The 23410-nt window shown below is 45.9% G+C and overlaps 1 protein-coding gene across 1 annotated transcript in view; it reads right to left on the reverse strand.

Moving 5' to 3' along the window:
- The window catches only part of WDR90 (WD repeat domain 90), a 42897-nt gene that overhangs the window by 12061 nt on the left and 7426 nt on the right, over positions 1–23410 (reverse strand). The window contains exons 8-32 of the mRNA XM_081840459.1: positions 22812–22921; positions 22391–22621; positions 21764–21826; positions 20050–20118; positions 19824–19934; positions 18667–18812; positions 17203–17260; positions 15858–15976; positions 15460–15621; positions 14604–14734; positions 13824–13940; positions 12660–12895; positions 11562–11701; positions 10629–10759; positions 9673–9803; positions 8501–8662; positions 7062–7190; positions 5733–5866; positions 5574–5611; positions 4282–4413; positions 3287–3469; positions 2583–2683; positions 2133–2235; positions 1309–1430; positions 755–914 (exon numbers count right to left, since the gene is read on the reverse strand). Of these exons, the coding sequence (XP_081696585.1) occupies positions 755–914; positions 1309–1430; positions 2133–2235; positions 2583–2683; positions 3287–3469; positions 4282–4413; positions 5574–5611; positions 5733–5866; positions 7062–7190; positions 8501–8662; positions 9673–9803; positions 10629–10759; positions 11562–11701; positions 12660–12895; positions 13824–13940; positions 14604–14734; positions 15460–15621; positions 15858–15976; positions 17203–17260; positions 18667–18812; positions 19824–19934; positions 20050–20118; positions 21764–21826; positions 22391–22621; positions 22812–22921 (3219 nt within the window). The remainder of the gene's footprint in view (positions 1–754; positions 915–1308; positions 1431–2132; positions 2236–2582; positions 2684–3286; positions 3470–4281; positions 4414–5573; positions 5612–5732; positions 5867–7061; positions 7191–8500; positions 8663–9672; positions 9804–10628; positions 10760–11561; positions 11702–12659; positions 12896–13823; positions 13941–14603; positions 14735–15459; positions 15622–15857; positions 15977–17202; positions 17261–18666; positions 18813–19823; positions 19935–20049; positions 20119–21763; positions 21827–22390; positions 22622–22811; positions 22922–23410) is intronic.

A 23410-nucleotide genomic window follows, 5' to 3' on the forward strand; every position in this document is an offset into this window, starting at 1 on the left:
CACATTTCAGTGTGCAAAAACACATCAAAATGAACAAACCCTTGAACAATAAAAGCCAAGATGCTGTTCAAACCATCTCTCCCAGCCCCACCCTAGCCTGGGGAAGAGAAGATTGACAGCTGATTTGACTGCCATCTTCCAATAACTTCAGGGCTGTCACGTGAAAGATGGGGCAAGCTTGCTTTCGGCTGCTCCAGGGGGTAGGATCTGAACCAATGGATTCGAATTACAAGAAAGGAGATTCTAACTAAACATCAGGAATAACTTTCTGAGGGTAAGAGCTGCTGGACAGTGGAATGGGCTACTTCGGAAGTAGGTGGACACACCTTCATTGGAGTTTTTTAAAGTGAGGCTGGATGGCCATCTGTCAGGGAATCTTTAGCCGTGATTCCTGGGTTCCAGAGTTGGACTAGATGCCCCTTGGGGTCCCTTCCAAACCTACAATTCTATACCTGGAGTCCAAGGATTGAACCTGGGACCTTCTGCATCCAAGGCAGGTGCTCTGTGCTGTGCTGTAGCCCCTTTCCATTTCTGGCCTTGCTTTAAGGTGCCGCAGTAATTGTGGCAGCAGCTGGGTGCAGATTAAGTCATCTGCAGTGTGCAAATCCAGTATTTCTATAAACATGATTAACAGGCCTATTTTATTTCAGTCTCATGTAGGAGATTTTCCTTTTCCTCTGGGAGAGAAATTCTAGGTCTTTCAACACAAAAAGCTCTCCCAATGCCCTGTGTACTCTTCACTGCTTATGCTCACCTAGAGTAGCAAGGAGGCAGTCATCCCGAGAGTACGCCATGGCTTGGACTTGGGTCTCGTGATGGAACAGAACCTTTTGGCAGGATCCATCCTGGACATTCCAGATGCGAATTTGGCAGCGAGACTCTCCACGACCCTGACCAGAGGCAGAAGCAAGGGCCTGCGGGGATATTCATTCGTTTGTTTTATTAGTTAGCACTTTTCTTATCCTGACCTTCTACTGACCTGGAGTGCAATCGGGGCAGCCAAAAATACAAATCACTAAAGCAGCAGCAGAGCAAAGTGGCAGCCTGCTTTGCGTCAGGGGCATGAACAAATACCCAAATGGCAGACCAAAAGCTAAACACAGCCTAAGGCTCAGCGAAATGCTTGGCAAGCACATTCTTCCTCCTCCCATCAGTGAGGAGAAAAGGGAGCAGAGCATTCATAGCCCACTGGCTGTTCAGAAGCGCTGTGCCTGTCGCCAGAAGTACCCACTGCATTAGAAGGAAAGCAGGTGGTTTGTGCTAGCTAGACCACCCAGATGTTCTTAATGGAAACAGGAATGTTTGTACCTGAGCATCATGGCTAACAGCTAATGTTGAAATCTCTTCAGGGTGACCAAGCCAATGCTTCTGGAATCCAGAGTGCAGGTCTTCAACAATGAGCAGACAGCCACAACTGTAGGCAAAGAAACCTAAGGAGAGAGAAGAGATTGGACTTCAGTACTTGGAATTCTGCATGCAAAGGATGGGCAAAGCCACAAACCACAGAATGAAGTCAAGTTGGAAGTAGGAGCTTATCTGGATCCACCATGTGAAAAAGCAAGCACCCTCTGAGTGTCCACTGCCTAGCAGGCTTTTACCTTCCAGTATCTCACTCAGCCAATTACTGCATCTCCCACGCTTCCAGAGAGTAATAGAATTATAGACTTGGAAGGGAACATAGGGGATGTCTAGTCTAACCTCCTGCGATGCAGGAATCTTTTGCCCAACATGGGGCTCAGACCCACGACCCTGAGATTAAGAGCCTCGTGCTCTACCAACTGAGCTAGAGGAGATAAGCCAAGGGAGGTAAAAGAAGGAAGACGTCTGCTGCTGAGAGACCTCTCCTTCTCTATCAACTTGACTTCAAGGCAAGCCCCTTCCGCTCTCCTGGGATGTCAAGAGACAGCTTCCACAACAGAGCCTGGCTACTGGGATGAGCAACTAGACTCTAACACCAACTGATTTCAGAGGGCTTTGCACTCCAGCCCTGAACATGCTATAGTTTCAGTAGAACTGATTTTCTTGTAATGCATTTCTGACAAAGATGCCAGCTGGTTTGGTCGTCCAGCTGAAGGTTTGGGTACAGAAGATTGACAGATTTTGGAATCTCAATTTGCAAACGCAGATTATACCTGTATCTGGATTCCAGACCATATTTCCCCGGCCATTCCCATTGTAGCCAATGACTGCTTTTAGTTTCAGGCCCTCGTTACTAGTTAGAGCAGAGGAGAATACCTAGAAGACAAACACGCACAGCTTCAGCATAACTTGAGAAGAGATTCCAGACATGTCTCTCACACAGCCTCGGGAAAGCTTGACCATGTGGAAAAGGGGCTCTAAAAAGCACTGAGACTCTTATTTTGCTCAGAAACCATTTCATCAAGTCTTGAGACCAGACCAGTATCGCTCTGAACACCAGTTGCTGGGATTTTCAAATGGGGGGAATCCTGTTGAACTGGGGTCTTGCTTGCAGACTTCCCATGAGCATATTGCTGACCACTGTGAGAACAGGATGCTGACCCTAGTTAGGCCTTTGGTATGATTCAACAGGATTTTTATGTTTACACCAGGCCATTTCTTACCTTCTGGGGTGCCGATGTTTTGAAACGAGGGGTAAAGTGCCTGTAGCAGTCTGGGCGGGTGTTGTTTTGGGGTTTGGATCCTTTGCTTTCCTTTCTACTTTCTAGCACGCAAGAGAGAACAATTGGAAAGTATCTTTTAGCACAGAGTTTATGACAGCATTATTTAAGAGCCATTGTTATATAGAATTTTAGCATGTTTCCCATTAAATTATTATTTACGAGCTGTGAAAATTGGTCTTAATACTTTGCAAACTTGGGAAACGGATGAAGCTTATAATCAAACCGGATGTAGTAACATACATATGGATAAAAAGCAAGCATCTGCTATCTTGAGAAGAAGAAAAATTTGCAAAGCCACTGTACTCAACTAGAGCCAGGGCTTTTTCGGCTGCGGCTCCAATCTGGTGGAACGCTCTGTCACAAGAGACTAGGGCCCTGCGGGACTTGACATCTTTCCACAGGGCCTGCAAGACAGAGCTGTTCCACCAGGCCTTTGGTCAGGTTGCAGCCTGACTCACTCCTTTGGCAATCTTCACAGAACTTTAGCCTAATGGTTGCCATCAATTTGATTTGAATTAATTTTATAATGAAATGATTTTAGAATGTTGTACTATTTTATTGTTGTTAGCCGCCCTGAGCCCGGCTTCGGCTGGGGAGGGCGGGATATAAATAAAATTTATTATTATTATTACATGTTGACTTACCATTCCCTGCATGGCTATAGGGTCTTGGACAAGGCTGAATGACTTCAGGTTTCACAGCTAGAGAGTCTTCACTAGGGACAGTGCCCTTCAAAGCAAGAACTAACCGGACTTTATCCTCATTAGCAGCCTCTCTGTAGCTGCCTTTCTGATATGCTTCCTTCTCTTCTTCGGATTCAGAAGTATCTGAAAGAGAGGAAACAGGGGAGAGTGAGTGAAAGAAGAGCAACAGCCCCTTGTAGTACATCAGCTTCTGGAGCTCAAGTATAGCAATGGAACTGAAACACTTTAGCTTCAGTTCTTTCGTTTAGGTACTCCAAAATACAAAGCCCCCTGAGAACCAGGCCTGGAACAGAGACCAGGCCAGTTCTGCAGGGCAAGTCCCATGAATTTTAATTTACACAGAGTGTGGAAAGGATGAAAATGCCAGAAAGAAATGGCTACTTCCAGCCTTCTGCCTGAACAGAGAAGGAATTAGATTGATGTTTATTCATTCAGTTTGGTTAGAGTGCTGTTCACAGCAAGCGGTAAGGGGGAGGGTCATATCTCAGTGGTCAAGAATCTGCTTTGAACACAGAAGGTTGCAGGTTCAATTCCCAGCACCTCTGGAAATGCCCCCTGCCCTGAAACCTTGGAGAATCGCTGTCAGTCAGTGCCTACAATATGGAACCAGATGGTCTGACCCAGCGTAAGGCAGTGTCCTGTGTTTGGATAACTTTTCAGTGTTTGTTTTATGGGATGCAATTGATAATCCTTACCCCAAACAAATGGAATGTTCACCTAGGTCTACTCAGAGTAGACCACTTGAAATTAATGACATTACTAACTTTGATTTATTAATAATAGTAAAAGTTAGCTGGATACAACCCACTTTGATTAAGCATGGAAGGGAATGAAAAGAGCAAGTGGCGGACAACAATGGGGATGGGGTTCAGGGCGCCTGAAGGATTTTAAGGGGCTGACAAAGATTTGCTTCATTTGGAGTGCTCTCTGCTCACCGCAGTGCCCCAGTGGATGGATGGAGCTGAGCTCCAGACAAGGTGGGGACACAAGGGTGGGCCGAGGAACCACCTGGCGGGGGATATCATTAGCCCCGGGCGTCAAATCATGTGACCTTTCCAGATTGGCTTCTGTGGATAAAGAACAGAAAAGGGGGGGGGAGAGAATGAGAGGCAGGGTGGTTTAATGGTTAAAGTGCTCAACTGGCACCAGGGATATCAAGGGAAAACATTCCACAGTCATGAAATTTACTGCGTGACCTTGGACCAGTCATTCTCTTGTCAGCCTAGCCTATCTCCCAGGGTTGAGAGGATATAAAGGAATGGGGGAAGACAAAACCTTCAACTGACCTGAGAAAGGATAAGATACAAATATAATGAACAGAAGTAACACCTTTGTCACCTCTTTTGATGGTTGTAGTTGTCAACAGCTCTAATGTCTGTTAGGGTTAATCTGAAAATGGTTATGTCCCAATTTTTAATTTTTTAACCCCCCCCCCCCAAGTCAAGACAGGAAACTTCCTGAATTTTAAAGGTCATAGTTATTAGCCCAAACCGTTTTTACTGGTCCCTCTGCCCCATATATCAGGCATTTGGTCCATAAAAGGAAATAGCCTTAACCCTCCCTCCCTGCTCTGCTCACCTGGAAAATCTCTCTACTTGCCAAAGACAACCAGGAAAATGTCTGTCTACAAATCTGTGTCAAAGACATACACAGACAGTAATAGATGCAATGGCAGAGCTCTTTAGAGACTACTGTACTGATGAACACCCAGTCCAAACCCCCTGATGATCTCTCCCAGCGGCTGCATGTAGATGTTGAAAAGCATGGGGGAGAGGACAGAACCCCGAGGCACCCCACAAGTGAGGGCCCAGGGGTCTGAACACTCATCCCCCCTCCACCACTTTCTGGACACAGCCCAGGAGAAAGGAGCAGAACCACTGTATAACAGTGCCCCCAGCTCCAAGCCCCTGTAGACAGAACAGAAGGATGTTATGGTCGATGGTATCAAAAGCCGCTGAGAGATCCAGCAGAACTAGGAAACAGCTCTCACCTTTGTCCCTAGCCTGCTGGAGATCATCGACCAGTGCGACCAAGGCAGTTTCAGTCCCGTGATGAGGCCTGAATCCCGGACTGGAAGGGATCCAAATGGTCCGCTTCTTCCAGGCATGCCTGGAGTTGTTCAGCAACCACTCGCTCAATCACCCAGCGAAGTAATGATAGCTATTTCATTGTAAGACAGCTGTGGGATTTTGCAAGTAGCATAATTCAGCAACAAATGCAGACTTACCAACTCTGTTAGAATCTGAGGACTCGGAGGAATCGATTCTGGAATGGTAACAAGTCCAGAGTTTAAGAGACGGGAAAATGAAAATGCAGATGTAAATATGCAGGCACCTATCATATTTCCAAAGACAATTGCTTTAGTGAGGAAACGTTGGGCTCTTACTCATCCTTGGAGGACTCCTCTGCAAACACACCTAGGAAATCCCAGAGGAAGATGGCATCTCCAACACTGATGACTTGCCTTTGGTCAGGGGTGAACCTCACCTGCTGTATTGGCTCAGAATGGCCAATAAACACCTGGAGAAAGAAAAGCAAAGGCAAAATGTCCTTTGTCAGTGGCTGGCCTCTTGGAACTACATTGCAGAGCATGTAAAGACAGGGAGACCCAACTTATTATAGTTACACCATGCAAACTAGTGGTTAAGAGTGTTGGACTAGGAACGGGGGAGACCAGAGTTGAAATCTCCAGTCAAACATGAAGCTTCTCTGGTTGACTTAGGATTTCAAAATTTCATTTTCAGGGGTGTTTACAATGGCAGCTTCAGTAAATATATTATTGCATATATTTCTGGCAGCTCTATCCTTTTGTTGTTGTTAGCAATCTTGATTAGATGTAATTATTTTCAAACAATAAGTGAAATGAATAAATGAAAACTTATATGCTGAGGGCTCAAATCCTAAGCATGCACACTAGATAATATGTCGCACTGAACATGGTGGGACTTACTCCTAAGTAAACATGCATGTGACTGTGCTACAGAGCGACAGCACTGCAAGCCACTAAAAAGACAGACGCAAATTTTAATCATCACAGAAGGCAAGCCAACTAATTTTTCTATCCAAATCACACCTGGTATGTTCTTTAATTAAATTTGCACCCCATCTCAGATCATTCCAAATCACTTCCTTTTCAACTGATTTACACTACGTTTTTCAACAGTCTGCTCCAAATCAATTCAACTCCCCTCCAATTTCCCCCACTAATTTACGCCCCAAATCATCTCTAGAGAAAGTCGTCCTATCTTAATTTATTCCCTCAAATTAATTTCTTATTCAGTAATCAATGTATCCACTGTATTCAGAAACATAACATGCAGAATGAAGTGGGGTTTTTTTCTCAACAACTGACCATTGCAATATATTTACATCTTTATAGGTTTGCTTCTATTCAGGATTCCAGTCAACCATTCTATTCTTTCCTCACAGTTTCTCTTTTTTTTTCCTTTTCCAAGTGAGATTCAACATCCAATGTCTGCTGAACATTTTCACCTCTCCTTAATAAGTTTCAGGGAGTTCTGCACCTCTTGGGTGTTGTTGTTGTTCACATATTCCCCCAAGCACAACGATAGTTCTCCCCGCTGTTTGTTTCTCTGTGGCCCTGTTCTGGCTCCATTTCATCACTTGAATGCTCTACTATGCTGTTCACTGTACAATCTAGCCTGAACACTGACAACTGGAGGGGAAAAGACTGCCCTGTTGTTGAGTATAGTACCTGAGAGTTGACATCAAATCTCATGCCATAATCCCACACCTTGAGGACCCTATCGCCAGCTGTCAAAAGAAACCGGGCATCGGAGCTGAAGGCCAACGAAGAACAAGACTGCTTGTGCACTTGTGGGACCTGCAATCAAGACAAACCACCCCCAATATTGAACCCATCTGTTTCCACCAAAAAGACAAATACACTGAGAACAGACACAAAGAAAAGAATGTTTGTAAAGAGATAGGAAGTAATCAAATAAGTGGAGTTAGCAACCCTGCGAAGAGATTTATATAAAGGTGAACCATATCTAGTGTCAACATTTCAGTGCTTTAATCTCCTAGCTACTGCCCCCACTATTACGGTCCCCATGGAAAACTGGGTGGGGTCCCAGGTAGCTTTGGCAATGGACACTACCATTTCAGAAATCTTTTGTGTGTGTTTTTGGACCGAGTCATTATGTGGTTGCTCTACCAAGCCATCCAACCAAACGTAGCAGAGAAGGCTGCCCTAAGGAAGAGTGAACACAGGCTCCTGAGTAGGGTTCAGGTCAAAGTCTGAGCAGTGCTCTGACACATCTTTGAGAAGCGCATCTCCATCAGTTGGGATGACAGATCCACTCAGGAGGGCTGCTATAAAAGCATCCACTACTGGGACTTTAAGGTCCTCTATGGCTTGCTGATCAAAAGAATAAAATCTTTGTGCAAAGCCATTAGATTATTTGGCTATGTCTAGCCCATTCTGACTTTGAAAGATAAAAGGGAGAGGAACTGCACACTGAGAAGATTTTGGTTCATGAAACATGGAGGGTCTTTCAAGAGGCTGCAGTAGATACAGATCCTTTGAGACCAGTTGGAGACCCAAGGATAAGATTACTTTGAAGAGGAATGGTAAGAAATCAGCATCATTAGAGTCTGGTATTGGAATCACCATCTATGTGGCCTCATTCCATTTCTCAAGATCTGAGAAGAAGAGTCCTGCTCTGGAGCATGGGGCCTGTGGGGGTGGCCTATTTGTGGGCTACATTAAGCTGCTGGGAACCAAATGAGGACAAAGAGATTCATTTTCCTCTTCTTCAGAGGAGTGCTGTCTGATCAGGATGATTAAGCCGAATGGCCTTTGCTCATTCCTTTGCCATCACTATGTCTACAGCATGTTTCATTTTTGGGTACCGGCTCCTTAGAAACGTCAACCAGGAGAGTATCTTTTGTTTCTTTGAATAAATAATGTCTCCATAATAAAGTAAGGGAATAGGGAGCACGAGCCTGATCAACTGAGAAACTTCAAGAGATACAAGTAAATTGGCATCTGGCAATAATTTAGTAACTTCAGAATGATGCAACCCCTGGGATTTTCACTGCAGAGGCAAATGAACAGGGGGAAAAACACCCTGGAAGCTGTGTACGAGCCCAACCTCAGAACACAAAGAAGTGACCACAGGAGTCCCTTACCACTCTGATCAAGCGTCCAGACTTGGCATCAATCACCAGAACCTTTTGCGAGCATGTTGCCACCAGCAGGTGGCCCAGAGGGAAAGGGGCAAAGCAGAGTCTCTCAGCCATGTCCAGAACGGTGCTGTCCAAATCCAAAATGCTCATATCTACTCTCAGCAGCTGCCAGGCAGAACAAATAATAGTAATAATAGTAATAATAATAATAATAATATCCCATTTCTTGAAGCAAAATATTTTTGCACTAAAACAGAAGACGAGGAATATTTAGAAAGAGAACACTCAGGCCTGGCCTATACATACAGCACAATTAAGTGAAGTGGACTGTACAACATCATAAGGCATGAGATGCACTATTTTTCAACAAAGGAGCAGGGGCCGACCTTAGTAATACAACCCTCATGTCACCTTACCGGCCTTATTTAACTTATATATAAATGACATGGTCAAATACCTAACATCCCCGGAGTTTCATGCCCCTAAATTGGCCGAAAAATCAATTTCAGCGCTCCTCTATGCGGACGACGCGGTTCTCTTATCACGAACTAAAGTAGGCTTCAAAAGGCTACTAAGAGAATTCTCACCTTACCGAAGTCAAGTTAAGCAGGGTGCTGGGCTTTTGGAAAGGAGGCGTGAGAGCTCTCTGGCAGGGTCTTAGAGCCTTCCTGTCTCCTTCCCAAAGCTGGGCAAGCATTAACTGGGCTTTGAGAAGGAGGAAGGAGGACTTTAGGACCCTGTCATGGCCATTACACCTCCTTCCCGAAGCAAGTGCTTACTAGGCTTTGGGAAAGAGACGGGAAGGCACTCCCTTGGCCCCGTGTAGGGAAACCAGTCACGCTGTCCTAAATCCACCTCTGCAAGAAGGGATCCTGGCCAATCAGGATCAAACAAATGTTTGTCAGGAGAGAACGGCAGCACTATGTAGTGACAACGGTGGACAGGAATAGCCCCCATGTTTATAAAACAAACTGAAGGGGATGTGCATATCACCCTGCTATTACTGCAGCCCAGCAGATGTAGCTAAGGGCCGCCCAACAGGCCAGCATTTCAGGTGCTCTCTGGGTTTAGACAAAAAAACCTGCCAACTTTTCCACTCTGTAACTGTGAGGGTTACGTGTTTCTGGAAGCTTCTTTCCTGAGGAACAGCGAGTTGTGAGCAGGTGTCAAGTTACCTCATCTAAGGAATAAGCATCCATGAGAGTCACAATGTATTTGGAAGGTCCCACAAAGGCCAAGAGATGTCCATCGCCGCTGACAGAGAGAGCATCAGGACCGAGGTCAGCATCTTGTGAGGTGACATTTGCTGAATAAAAGGTAGATATTTAGTATGAGAGGTTATTTGTTTTATTAAATCGGTGCATTTCTATCCCACCTTTCCCTGCAAGGAGCTCAAGGTGGCTCATTTTATTCCCACAACAACCCTGTTAGGGTGGGACTCAGTGATGGGCCCAAAGTTACCCAGTGACTCATGGCAGAGGGGTATTTGAACCCTGGTCTCCTGGGTCCTAGTTGGGCACGCTAACCACCACACCAAGAAAGCAGAAGGAAAGAGCCCCTAGACCATCAAGTCACACCAAAATCATAATGCAACACGAGTTCACAAACCATTAGGGCCGGAGTGAGGACCCCTTTTCCTGTCAATGGCCACATTCCCTTGGGGGTAATTTGTTGGCTCAGCACACCAGTGGTGGCAGAACCAGACCCAGAAGTGGGGGGGGGGGGCTTTTCATGGAAGTCTTTCCCAAATGAGGAAATAAAAATGGAAAATGAACTTTGGCAAGAGAAACGCAAGCAAAGGCTCTTGTTGGTGGTGGAGCACCACTTAGTTAATAGCCGTTGTGGGGATAGGAATGCAAGAGAAAGGAAGCAAAGAGCAGGGTGCTTTAATGGGCACTAGTACAACTAATTGGTCTGAAGAACAACTGTTTAAGAATTGTTACCTGAGTTTGCTTGCTTCCTCTTCCCTCCCTATTCCCTTTTCCTTTTGTGCCATGTTCAAAGAGTGCAGACAGGAGCTGTCCTGTTTTAATTGATGGTATACCAGCTGCTCTGGGACCTACTAAGCTGAAGGGCAGAGTACAAATGCTCTAAGTGAATATATTAACAAACAAACAAACAAAAACCTTACCTAGTACTCTGATAACGTGGCTTTTCTGGATGGCAGAGTTATAAAGAGCCAGGGTCCCATGGCTGCAGGAACTGTACATGAAATTGCCGTCTGGGGAGAAGGTCAGGCCTGTGATTGACCCACGGTGCTGCCTGCAAAGTACCAAAAAGAATGAAAGAAAGCAGAACACTTCAGATGGCAGCAGTGAGCTCACATGATGGAGTTAAAGAAACATATGGAGGGCAAGGCTATCAGTCGCTATCAGCCACAGTGGCTAGGTTCTACCTGCATTGATGGCAGCAGTATGCCATTTGCTTGGAATCTCAAGGCATTTAGTTGGCCATTGTGAGAAAACAGTGCTGGACTTGATAAACCATTTGTCTGATCCAGAAGGACTCTTCTTATGGAATGTTCCTCCATTAAAAACCAAAACCTTTCGCATAGAAAACAAGAAGGATTCTAGCCTAGCCTTCTCTCCAACAGGCAGGTTTTCTATATGGAGGGATATATATTTTTTGTAATGGAGGTGTGTCCCATTTGATTTCTTCCCCCTACATTCTCAAGTGGTACAGCCCATACAGAGCTTTTACCATTTCACTGGTCAGAACCAGGTCCATGTCAACAGAGAAGCCTGCCTGCTCTCCTAGACTTCACCCCCACCCTGCACTTTTAGCCTCTTTTCACCTTCTCACAACATGAACAGAGAACTCCAAAGTCTGCAAGAAGCTGATCTCCCACATTTCTGTTCCTTTTGAAGGAATATCCAACTGAGTTGTATCCAATGCTACTCAGAGTAAACCCACTGAAATGAATGGAGATTAGTAGCAGGTTCATTAATTTCAATGGCTCTTCTTTGAGTAGATACAACCCACTGCCCTCAACTTTCATCATTTTGGATTGACACATGGAAGAACGCTCAGGATGCAACTTTGAAAGTATATATTGAAAACATACTTGTGTTCTTCAAGGAGTTTTGAGGCAGCCAGACTGATGGTCCTCACGACACCAGTATCAAAACCGCAAGCAAAGATAAATTGTGAGGGATGGAAAGAGACGGCACATGGTGTTTCGTCAGAGGCAGTGAATTCATAGAGCTATAGGGGCAGAGGATCATGCTGATCAGACACAAGACGGGCTCGCAATAACAAGCTGCCAAAGTCTTAGGCCTCATTCTCACTATACATTTAAAGCACTATGATACCACTTTAAACAGCCACGGCTTCCCCTAAAGAATCCTGGGAAGTGTAGTTTGCAAAGGGTGTTGAGAGTTGTTAGGAGACCCCCTCCTCTCCTCACAGAGCCACAATAACCAGAGTGGTATATTAACCAATCCGTCTACCCAGAGAAACCTGAGAGCTGTAGCTCTGTGATGAGAAAGCCACTCCCGATCTGAAGAGGGGGTGGGGTTGCGTGCTCACGACCCCATCAGCCTAACAACTCGGAGGAGCCTTAACAAAACTACAGCTCCCAGGATTCTTTGAGTGAAGCCATGACTGTAATACTTTCTTGTTTCAATAGGCTTCTGGGAATTTACTATTTTTTTAGGAAGGAGCTGTTGCTGTGCTGTTTTTATTGTAAGGATTTGTATGTGATCTTCTATCTGTATATATTTGAATTCTACTAATGGTTCGTTGTTTTTTAATAACCTTTTTTTTAGCTGTTTCCATTTTAGTTGTAAGTAGCCTTGAGTCCTATCAGGGAAAAAGCCAGGATATCAATAATAATAATGCGGTATCACAGTGCCTTACATTTATAGCGCAGATGTTGCCTTAACCTCAAATCTCAGCTCAATGTCACAGGAGCAGATAGGCTTGAACCCAACAAAATAACCAACAGGAGATAACTCACCAATTCAATCCAATAGAGGTATCAGCTATTAAGGAAGGACTGAACTACGGTGGGCGGGGGGGAGGACTGACATTAGTGCTGTCAACTAGACCTAAGATAGTCACATCCATTGATTTCAACAAACTGACTCCAAGTAGAATTAACGTTCAATATGATTCTCTGAGTCCCAGGTAGACTTTACGAAAAAGGCATTCTTGACATTACCTGCTGCATAGACTCAAGGTTCCAGACGCGAATGGTGTTATCCTGAGAGACAGTCACCAGCTGCTTCTGGGATCTCTCCACAGAGAATGCCAAAACAGAATCCAGATGGGAGCGCATGATGGTGCAATAGTCCTTAGACTGGATGTCCAGGCAACCCACATTCCCAGAGGCAGTTGTGCACAGAACCTTCAGGTTATCTGGGCTGATGCGGACCGAACTCACCGGGCTGTGATGCTCTGCAGGAAGACAAGCTGCCCAATGAAGAGTCTGCAGGTGACATGCTTGCAACTCATTTATGCAAAAACTTATTTCTCACTTTCAGGCATGAGTGTTTATGCTTGTGAAACCAAAGCAACACCAGCCACAGGTTTGGCAGAATGCGTTTTTTAAAACAACAACAATACCCGGAGGCTCAGAGGCAGCATGCCTCTAAATACCTGTTGCTGTGAAACAATAGCAAGAGATAGCTATGGATTATCCTGCTTGCAGGCTATCCAGTTGCCATCTGGTTGGCCACTGTGGAAAACAGGATGTTGGACTAAACAGGCTTTTAGGTAGGCCATGAGAACTCTTCATATGATTAGGGAAGCAAATGGGCATGGATCTTACACAGTTTTTCTAAATTTACATGTAGCCTGTTAACGAGACAATGAAAGATGTCCATGGTGAATAGGTTACTGGAGCCATGCCTGCAGGGTGAACATGCCACAGGGATTGGTGGTGGAATTGCCACAGAGCTGTGTTTTCTAAAACAGGAGACCATTTACCAGTCCGAGGACCACATTTCCTTCTGGACAACCTCCCAGAGGCTACATATCACTGGTGGGCAGGGCCAGAGACAAAAGAGGACAGAGCAATGGATGTGAATTTTACCTCTGCACAGTAAGGCAGTTTCTGCACATGTTCTGCTATCTCCTCCATCCAGGCTAGCAACAGGCATCATCAGAGTTATAGGACATATTCCAGCCAGGCAAAAACTCAAAGAGGCTGCAAGGATTGGCCAATGAGGGGTGTGGCTTGGGAAGAGTTCCTGAGGCCCGATGGGAGAGGCGACGTGGGCCTGAGGATCCTGATCCTTAGTTTACTACACAGATCTCATCTTGAGATGTCTCAATTATACACCTACGCAGAGCTTTGACAGCACGATCCCAAAGCTCTACACACCTGCCTCCAAGAAGACTTCAGAGAAGTCCAGTGGCCACAGGCGCAGGTAGCCATCTTCAGAGGCTGTGGCACAGAAAGTTGATGAGAGACATATGCTGTTCAGTGCTATCCCAGGACCTGAAAGAACAAAGATCCAGTACACTCTGAAGCACAAGAGTTGACAGTGAAGACGCCACACTGTATAGAGTCGGCTGTAATCTGAGCAACAAGATTTGGAGCTGGCCCAGATACCCATGTCAGCCATTGTGGGATAATTCTGAAACCCTTTCCGTGCTAGAAGCCTTTAGTGCAACCTTCCACAGCTAGCCAGAAGTAGCTTGTGTCGAGGAACCTAATGAAATCTATCCCTCAATCAGCCATTCATTTCTATAGAGCTGGGCAGGAGAATATTGCATGGGGCAGATCCATATCCCACCATGACACTCGGATTAAAGGCATCCGAGCCAAGCTGATTTCTGCCACCAACATGTTGCCATTTGAGCGCTAGGAAAATTAAGCAACACCAAAACAGAAATTATTCCTTGAAAGAAGACTGCTTGCTCCTGCACAACACCTGTGTTACAAATGGACTGTCTCCAGGGTTGTATTTTTTAACCTGGTCCCTTCCAGATGTTTTGGACTACAAATCCCATCATCCTTGACCATTTGGCTATTCTGACTGGGACTGATGGGAGTTTTATTCCCAAACATCTGGAGGGGACCAGGTTGGGAAAGGCCAGTTTGGCAAGTTCCCAAGAGGAAAGTTCTGTAGGCAGCCATGGAGAAACCTATGCAGCCCACCTGAGTTAAAGGTTTGCTTCTCCCGCCGATGAGAGTGCTGCCCTTCCGATGGCAAGAGGCGCCGGGCATTTCTGACAGCGACATTCTTATAGTTGATTTCCAAAACGTGTCCACTCCGACTGCAAACAAACCTGAGAGGAAAGCAGCAAGGTCACCCAGCAGCAACATCATTATAGGACCAAAAGCAATTATAAGACTTTTAGGGGTGCCAGCTTTAAATCAGTAGGTCAAGCAACAAAAGCTTTAGCTCATTAAATCTACGGCTGGCAATTTAATTAAAAAGGAAGAGAGTTAAGGGAGCTCCTGTTTATTTCATGTGCAGTGGTACCTCGGGTTAAGTACTTAATTCGTTCCGGAGGTCCATTCTGAACCTGAAACTGTTCTTAACCTGAAGCACCATTTTGGCTAATGGGGCCTCCTGCTGCCACCCCGCCGCCAGAGCACGATTTCTGTTCTCATCCTGAAGCAAAGTTCTTAACCTGAAGCACTATTTCTGAGTTAGCGGAGTCTGTAACCTGAAGTGTATGTAACCCGAAGCGTATGTAACCCGAGGTACCACTGTATACTGTATTTCTGAGAGAGATGTCATGTAGCTTAGTCTATGTTTTCTGGAATGCTTGATTTGAACTATTAATAGGCTTTGTTGGTGGAAAGAAGTAGATCTACCCAGGGCTCTAGGGAACGAGATCATCCCTGACTTGCCCACCTCTAATTAGCTAAGGGTCCTGGAAGCATGAAGGTATGATCTTGTTACCAGGTATGGAAAACAGTATAGAAACCCAGAAGTCTGTCTTGCGGTTATCAGCTTTTTTCAAAAGCATTCATCAAGGAGCAATAAAGTGGAGTAGCTTCTTACAGTGTCCGGTCTTGTGGCTCTCGCTGGGTGGAATGGCCTGCTTCAAAGTCCAAGTCCGTGAACTCCATGGAACGGTACTCGCCCAAATTTACCGGGCAGGAGCGCAGCACTCCACTCCGGACCCGCCACAGCCTCACGTTGTCTCGGCCACACGACACCATTCTGTTATGAGAAATGTTGGGAGTATGAAACTAGACAGGACTTTGTTTTTAAGGTACAAGTCTTGCATCGTGCATTGTCACAGTTCAGGTTCCCACAAGCAAAGGGGTGCCTCTTCCTCTCCTCCTGCGTGATGCCGCCTTTCCTTTTTCAGCCTCTGCTTGCTGCCCTGGGCTCCTCTGGGAGGAAGGGCAGGACACACATGCAATAAAACAGCAACAACAAGCTCCACTCTTTACCTGGTGTCATCAAAAAAGGCAATCTTTAAGGCCTGGATGTCCACATCTGTGTGTGCTTTGGCAAGCATCACCACCTCTCCCCCATGGTTCACCTGAATAGTATTCCACACCACCACCATCTGAAAAAGGAGGAGAGAGAGAGGCAGCTGGGTGGGACACAGGAGAGCCAGGCTCAGATCCCTCCTCATCCCTAAAAGCTCACCAAGTGGACGTAGTCAAAGTCAGCACAAACCAAACAAACACATTGCCAGGAGCTTCTGCACAGACCCCAAAGGCAACTTCTCCAGCAAGCGTTAGACTAGGGCCCTGCGGGACTTGACATCTTTCCACAGGGCCTGCAAGAGAGAGCTGTTCCGCCTGGCCTTTGGTTTGGACTCAGTCTGACCCTTATGTTTCCCTCCCATTATGGTTTTGATTTACGGGCTACTATTAAAATGAGGCTGCATTTTAAATTGTATTTCAACCCGTATTTTAATAAACTGGTTTTTCCTTTTTTTTTGCTTTTTGCCGCCCCCCCCCCAATGTTTTATTGTAATTTTATTGGTGTTAGCCGCCCTGAGCCTGGCTCTGGCCGGGGAGGGCGGGGTATAAATAAAAATTTATTTTAATTTTATTTTTTATTATTAGACATTCAGTGGCATTAAAAACACAGCAGCTCAAGGAGCAGACCACTAGCCACACTCTTGGAAGGCTTGTGGCTTGAGCTTGAGCCTGACACAACTCCAGCAACAATCTCAAAAAACAGGTCAATGACGTAGCCCTTGCAGAAGGGGCACGTATCAATAGTATAAAAGTAAAGGTAAGGTAAAGGACCCCTGGACGGTTAAGTCCAGTCAAAGGCGACTATGGGGTTGCGGCGTTCATCTTGCTTCAGGCTGAGGGAGCCAGCATTTGTCCACAGAAAGCTTTCTGCATCATGTGGCCAGCATGACTAAACTGATTCTGGAGCAATGGAACACCGTGACAGAAGCCAGAGCGCATCTCAGCCTGACATCCACCTGCAACTCACACCAAAGCAGCACTTCCTTGTCATATAATCAATGCAACACTCTTCTAAAGTACTGAGAAATTTGTTTTTTTAAAAAACAACAGCAGCTCTAGTAAAGTTTCATTTGGATTTCAGTACATTAACAACCAGGTGAATAACTGATTGCACCCCCCTTCTTGCCACAGGCTGTGACAGAACTCACTCGAGAATGTTAGACAGCACAGACCAGAGATGGGGAACCTCAGGACAGGGCGTGGGGGAGGGGTGGAATGCAGCACCGCAGGCGTTTCTAGCCGGCCCTTTGGACGCTCCGCCCACACCACACCCACTGCAAGAAAGAAATGCTGATTCACTCACTGTTTTCCCATGTCGGTCCTTCCCAGTGCCACACAGGATACCCCCACTGTAGGAAAAGCTGCAAAAGAACGAGGGGCCAGAGCTCAGCAGCAGAGAACAGTCTTTTGCATGCAGAAAATCCCAGATTCAATCTCCAGTTAAAAGCATCAGGTAATAGCAAGTGACGTGGAAAACCTCTGCCTGAACCCCTTGGCAACCTTATGCCCATCAGAGTAGACAGCACTAGCATAAGTGGAGAAGCAGTCTGAGTACTTACTATAAGCCAGATTCCGCTGTTCACTAAAAACCCAGTTTTGACAGCATCAAAACTGGCAGTCTTTCATTTTCTACCTTGCTGCCATGAGTCCTGTGAAGGTGTTATGGACAGGGTGTATATGTGTGTGAGAGAGAGAGACCTTAAGGAGGAGTTTGGGGAGTTAGATCTAGACCCTTGGCAGGGTAGGCATAGCAGATTTTGATCAAGAGACATCTGCTGAGATCTGCCCTCCAAAGGAGGCTCAGGAAGACTCTTAGAGGTGCCTTCTGTTATCTTTGTTCCAAACACACACTCCTCAGCTTTACTAGCTGAGATGTCTCCAGTGCCTTCCCGGGAAACAGATGGGAATACATTTGATGCCAAGCTGGCAACTAGGGCATGGAGATGCCAGTGTGCACAAACCTCACCTAGCCAACCCACTACAGAAGGAGTGCCCTTTTGCCTGTCTAGCCTCAGAGCTCTGGCTGCTTGGCTTGCTAAATGCTGTGCCTTCCTGTCCCTCAAATGGAAGGTGCAAGGGGCTTGTCACTTGTCAGTTCAATATTTTAGAGCGTGCCCAACCATGCCTTTGACCTCCCATGTAACCGCTGGTTCTTGCAACCTGTGACTTGCCTTACGTACCATACTAATCTTAAAATTAAAGCCTTTGGGAGTCAAGAGTTCCAGAACCTCCTTGTGACGTTAACATATGAGAGTGCTGGAGGTGAAATAGTTAAACAAGTTACCCAATCAGAACCCAGCGGGGTGGAGTCAGAGGGACTACAAAACCAGCTCTGGGAGGGGCGAAAGGAGAGTTTGTTGGGAGTTGAGTGGTTGGTTGGAGTGGGAGTGAATTGGGATAGAGTCTGTGGGGAGGTTGAGTTAGTGTAGTGAAATAAGGTGAGTCAGGAACAGTTAGGGGCTAGGAAGACAAGTAAATATCTGAGAGGTGATTTAGTGAGGGAGGGCAGGTAGCAGAAGTTATAGGTCTGGATAGGCACCCCATGATTGTAATTGACTAATACTGTTTATGAAACCACATGCTTGTTAAACTGCAATAAATAAACAGAAGTTTATGTTCCAATTTAACCCTGACTGCACTCAGTATTGTACCAGGTAGGGCCTGGGTGGTGGCAGCGAGAAATAAAGTGGTGGCACAGGGATCAATAGACAGTGAAATGTCTGGGGACCCTTGCACCCCAGCCTACCCTGCTCCCTCCTGCACTTACCTGAGGCAAGAGATTGATTGCATCCCTGTTTTAAACATGCAGAGGCACCTCCCCGATGGAAAATCCCAAAGACGTATCACGCTCAGTTGCCCTATCTGTGCAGAGGCCAGCAAAGTGCTGTTGCCGTTGAACGCCAATGCCGCCACCTGCAGAAAATTGAGACATTGTGGGAAAGGATACCCTGTGGTATAAAGCAGAATTGGATTCCTTTCAGGAGAATCATGTGCCTTTTACATAGGAAGGAACTGCCTGTCGCTGCTCCTCTTCCAAACCACACCAATTTGCCCAACATACAGGAGCTGATCAAAGAGTTGAAAGGTAATCAATTCCTTATTATGGGGTTTTTATTAAACTGGCAACAGAAGCATGAAAGTCTCCAGAGAATGGCAGGAATCTTTCTCCCAAAGTGGGGCTTGAACCCACAACCCTAAGATTAAGGGGTCTCGTGATCTACCAGCTGAGCTATCCGTACAAAGGCAAGATTTCAAATGCAGACTTTCTGGTCCCCAGCTTAGTCTTTCAGGGCTCTCTCCCCAGGGAACATCACCCGGTGCCAACAATGGCATCTTTTTGACAGCAGGCAAAGATGTTCGAATTCTCCAAGGCTTCGAGGGACATGGTGCTTTGGGGGCTATGGTTTTGTGCGTGTGCTAGCATGTTTGTAGTGGTATTGCAGTTGCATGAAGCACGGATGCTTTTCCTTTTATAATTTATTTATTGTACATGAACATTTTCAACATGTCATATTTTAAACTGGTACACTATGTTTTACTTCAATACTTCTTTGTTTACAAGAAACAACTCATTCATTAATTAGTCATTATGCTCATCATCAAGCTAATTGATAGAGCCTCTTTTTAGTAAAAAATAGATATGCCCTTTTGTCCAGAGTTAACGCCTGTTATTAGAAATAATGCTTCTAATTCTACCCAAGTTTCAGAATGCATTCATCTGACGTTATGAATGCTCCTGGTGCATACCAGGCTTCTTCAACCTGGTGCCCATTCCTGGCCACTGGCCATACTTGCTGGGGCTGAGCAGAGTTGCAGTACATAACATCTGAAGATGCCCAGGTTGAGAAGGGCTGGTGTATTTTTAAGTCTCTCTTGCATTTTTACTGACATGTGGAAAAACAAGACAAAAGAAACAAATATTACCTTATCAGTGTGCCCAGCAAAGAACCGCTGTCTGCCAGTGTCTAACGCAATTGCTATAATCAGAGCATGGCAGGGGTAGACCACCACAGATCCATTTGCAGCCCACAGAGCCTGGGTGACAAAGACAAAAGGTCAAATGAGAAACTTCTGCAGGGAATGGACTACACTGCTTGCTTGAGGCATTAAGTGCCAAATACGTACAATGAATAAATTCAGGCATACTGACCCATTTGGTGCTGTAGCCTCCAAACCCAATAACCCTCTTCAGCTTCAGGATTGGATCTGGCAAGAGCTTCTGGAGGAGAAAAATCAATCTGTCATCAGATTTAAGATACTCTGATAAGGCCAGGACTACGTATAATAATACACTGAAGTGAGTCTCCACCTTTTCCATTCAGGAAAGGAATCTTGACATGCGTAAAAGTTTCCTGTAAGGGCGTGTTACCCAACCAAATTATGGGAGGGGAGAGGCCTCTCCATGACATAAGAACCGTTGCTCTGTGGCAAAGCGCTTGCTTTTCAAGGAAAGGTCCCAGATTCAATCCCTGGGTAGGGAAAGATCTTGTTGGAAGATTAATGATGGATAAAATAAATGGCGACCTCACACAGTGCATAGTTAAACTACGGAACTCACTCCTGCAGGAGGCAGTGATGGCCACCAACTTGGCTTTAAAAAGGGGAATGGAGAAATTCATGGAGGACAAGGCTATCCATGGCGACCATCCATAATGGCTATGTTCTGCCTCCAAGGTCAAAGGCATTATGCCTCTGAATATCAGGTGCTGGGAACTGCAGGTGGGCAGAGTGCTCTGGTTCGCCCCTGTGGGAACAGGATGTTGGACTAGATGAGGCACTGGCCTAATCCAGCAGGCTCTTCTTACGTTCTTAAGATTGCTGGCCGAAAGGCCTGGCGAGCTGCTGCCAGTCAGTGTAGTTAATGCTCATACAAATGGACCAATGGTCTGACTTGGGATAAGGCAGCTTCCTGTTTCCAGCAGCTGCTCCATGCACATATGGCTTGTGGCCAGAATTGGAGGGTCGGCAGCCACTGCTAGCGCAGGGACTGGTGTGGGCAGCAATGATCATAGGAAAGAGGCCAAGACTCAAGAGATCCACGGCTTCTCCAGCCAACCTGTGGATTCAGAATTGATCCTGATTTGCTTGTACGAAAAGCTTTTGAAGTGGTAAAGCCATGGCCGGTCTTTATTGAGCCTACATCATGATTTGTTAAAGGGGTGTGTGTGTTACATGACAATGAGCATTTATCCTGATTTGTTTATAGGGTTTTTCCACATCTTACCATTAATCATTTGTTCATATGAAACTTTTCAATTCATTTCCTCGCTGCTTTTCAAACCACTAATCATCTTGTTCCTTTTTAAAGTGGATCTGTTACACCAGGGCAGTGTGCCGTTGCACCCTGGGGTGGCTTGAACGATGGTCAGGGGTGCTGTGGGCAACAGTGGTCTCTGTCCCTGTTTCCTTCCCATCCTTTGATGCCTTCCCACATCTCTGCTTCCCAAAGGCTTGCACAACTGTTTTTTTGCAGCAGCCCTGGCTATATGTTCCTCAGGTGAATGGTGCCTCTGGGAGGCACCTCTATTTAGTGGGGAGGAAGCTCACCAGAGACCAGGACAGCAGCAGCAGCAGCTGCCTGGAGGAATCCCAAGGAGAGGGGAGAGGAGACTGAGGGAACACTCCACAAGGGAGGGTGTCCGAAAAAATGTGAGAGGCTGTCAGCTCTGCAGGCAAGGGTTGCCATAACTGGACTCTTGAGCCCCACAGGGTTGCCACAGAAAGAATGGATTTAGCTGGTTAAGAAAACAATGGACTCAGAAAGTTTGAAAACCTCTGCACCAGGCATCTCTTCCAGGTAGCAAGGGGAGATGGGAAGTTAAAGAGGGGTACTTTAAATAGTACTAAAAGGCAAGATCTCTCACCATGCAATGAACTGAGTCCTTGGCGGAGATCGCCTTTGGTCCCATCGCTTGTGCACACACATCCTGGAAAGAGACAAAATAAATTAAAATGTTGGCATGGGAGTCAAGAACCATTTAGGGGTGTGTAGTTGGACTGGCCAGCATGACCACTGGTCAGGATGAAGGGGGTTGTAGTCCAACCTCTGGAGGGTGGTGGGTATCCCACCCTTGTCATAGAGCGTTATATTTTTTCTATGTTGCTTGCACTCTTTGTGCAACCTTATAAAGGCAAAGTTCAGCCTAGTGGCTGTATCCCAGATGGCTCCCCATAACATACAATTTCACTGCACATAATACTCTCACAATCAAGCGAGAGGAAGTAGCCATTGCACACTTCTCCTTACAGAGACAAGAGTCATCTTGCTGCCCTGGAGTCCTTTGGAAGTAAGAGTATTATATATCTTCCCTTTAACAGGTAAGAGGTTCTCTGGGAAGCAGCAGTGGTGGCTCTTTTGCTGTCTATTTCTTGATGACTAGCAGAGAAGCCTTCCTCATCTGACCATCTTTTCCAATAAAAGGTGAAAACAAGCTATGGATTTATTATTCTAGGATGTGCACTCAAATGTCATGGCTATGGTGCATGCTTACCTCATCAGAATCCACACTGACAGCATGAACAGTAACATCCCCATTTTTGTGGGCGTAAACATGAATGCTGCCATCGCCCTCTGAAGGTGCTGGGAGAGAGGAATGCCCCCTGGCCTGTGGTTCTTCCCTCCAGCAGGTCTGGTCCACAGTGTCTATTGTCTGTACAGGCGCAGAGGTTACCCGGTGAATCTTGGGGATGTTCTTTGTAAGGAAGGGAGACCGGCGAGGAGTCTGAGAAAATGATAAGCGTTGAAAAGCAAGGATCACAGTCACAAATCTCCAGGTTCTAAGGAGGGCTAAATCAAGACCCTTTGCCAGATGCAACCGCCATAGAGCACTGCTTCCTGGAAAGGCAGATGCAATCCAATTCCAAAATATACATGGCTCTGGGCAAGAGAAATAGCTATCAAGGCATACTCACTCGCTTCGGACTGGTAATTTGTTGGATGAGAGACACTCTGTCCTGAACAGGCTTGCTTAGAAATACTTCCTTTGGAAGCTGGCCAACTGGATTGTCTTCTACATGAGCAACTGAAAGGACAAGCAGAAGACATGTGACAACAATCCACTGCAGGTTTGCTCAGAAATAAGTCCCACTGCATTCAATGGGGCTGTGCTGTCAGGTAATCATATCTAGGCTACATAACCTCACCTGGGACTTGCTTCTGAATAGATATGTGAAGGATTGCACCATTAGGTTCTTGAAGACCTCTAGGGTAAACTGTCTCAAATGGGAATCGATTCCAGGATCGGAACAAGCCACGCACTGCTGCAAAAAGGACTGTATTCTATTGCTAACTCATTTGTTATTGAATTCAGGAAGGGAAAGCAGAAAACTTCTGGAAGCAGGCCTGAGTGCAACAATGTTCTCCCCAAGTTAGGATTCCCAGAAGCTGATATGCTGCCTCCAACAGTGGAGGTAGAACATAGTGACCATGACTAGTAGCATCTTTTAGTACAGGGTTAGCCAACGTGGTTCTCTCCAGATGTTGTTGTACTACAACTCCCATCATTCCTGAC

The sequence above is a fragment of the Podarcis erhardii genome (assembly GCF_964252035.2).
Source record: "Podarcis erhardii genome assembly, chromosome: 14".
Lineage (NCBI taxonomy): Eukaryota > Metazoa > Chordata > Lepidosauria > Squamata > Lacertidae > Podarcis > Podarcis erhardii.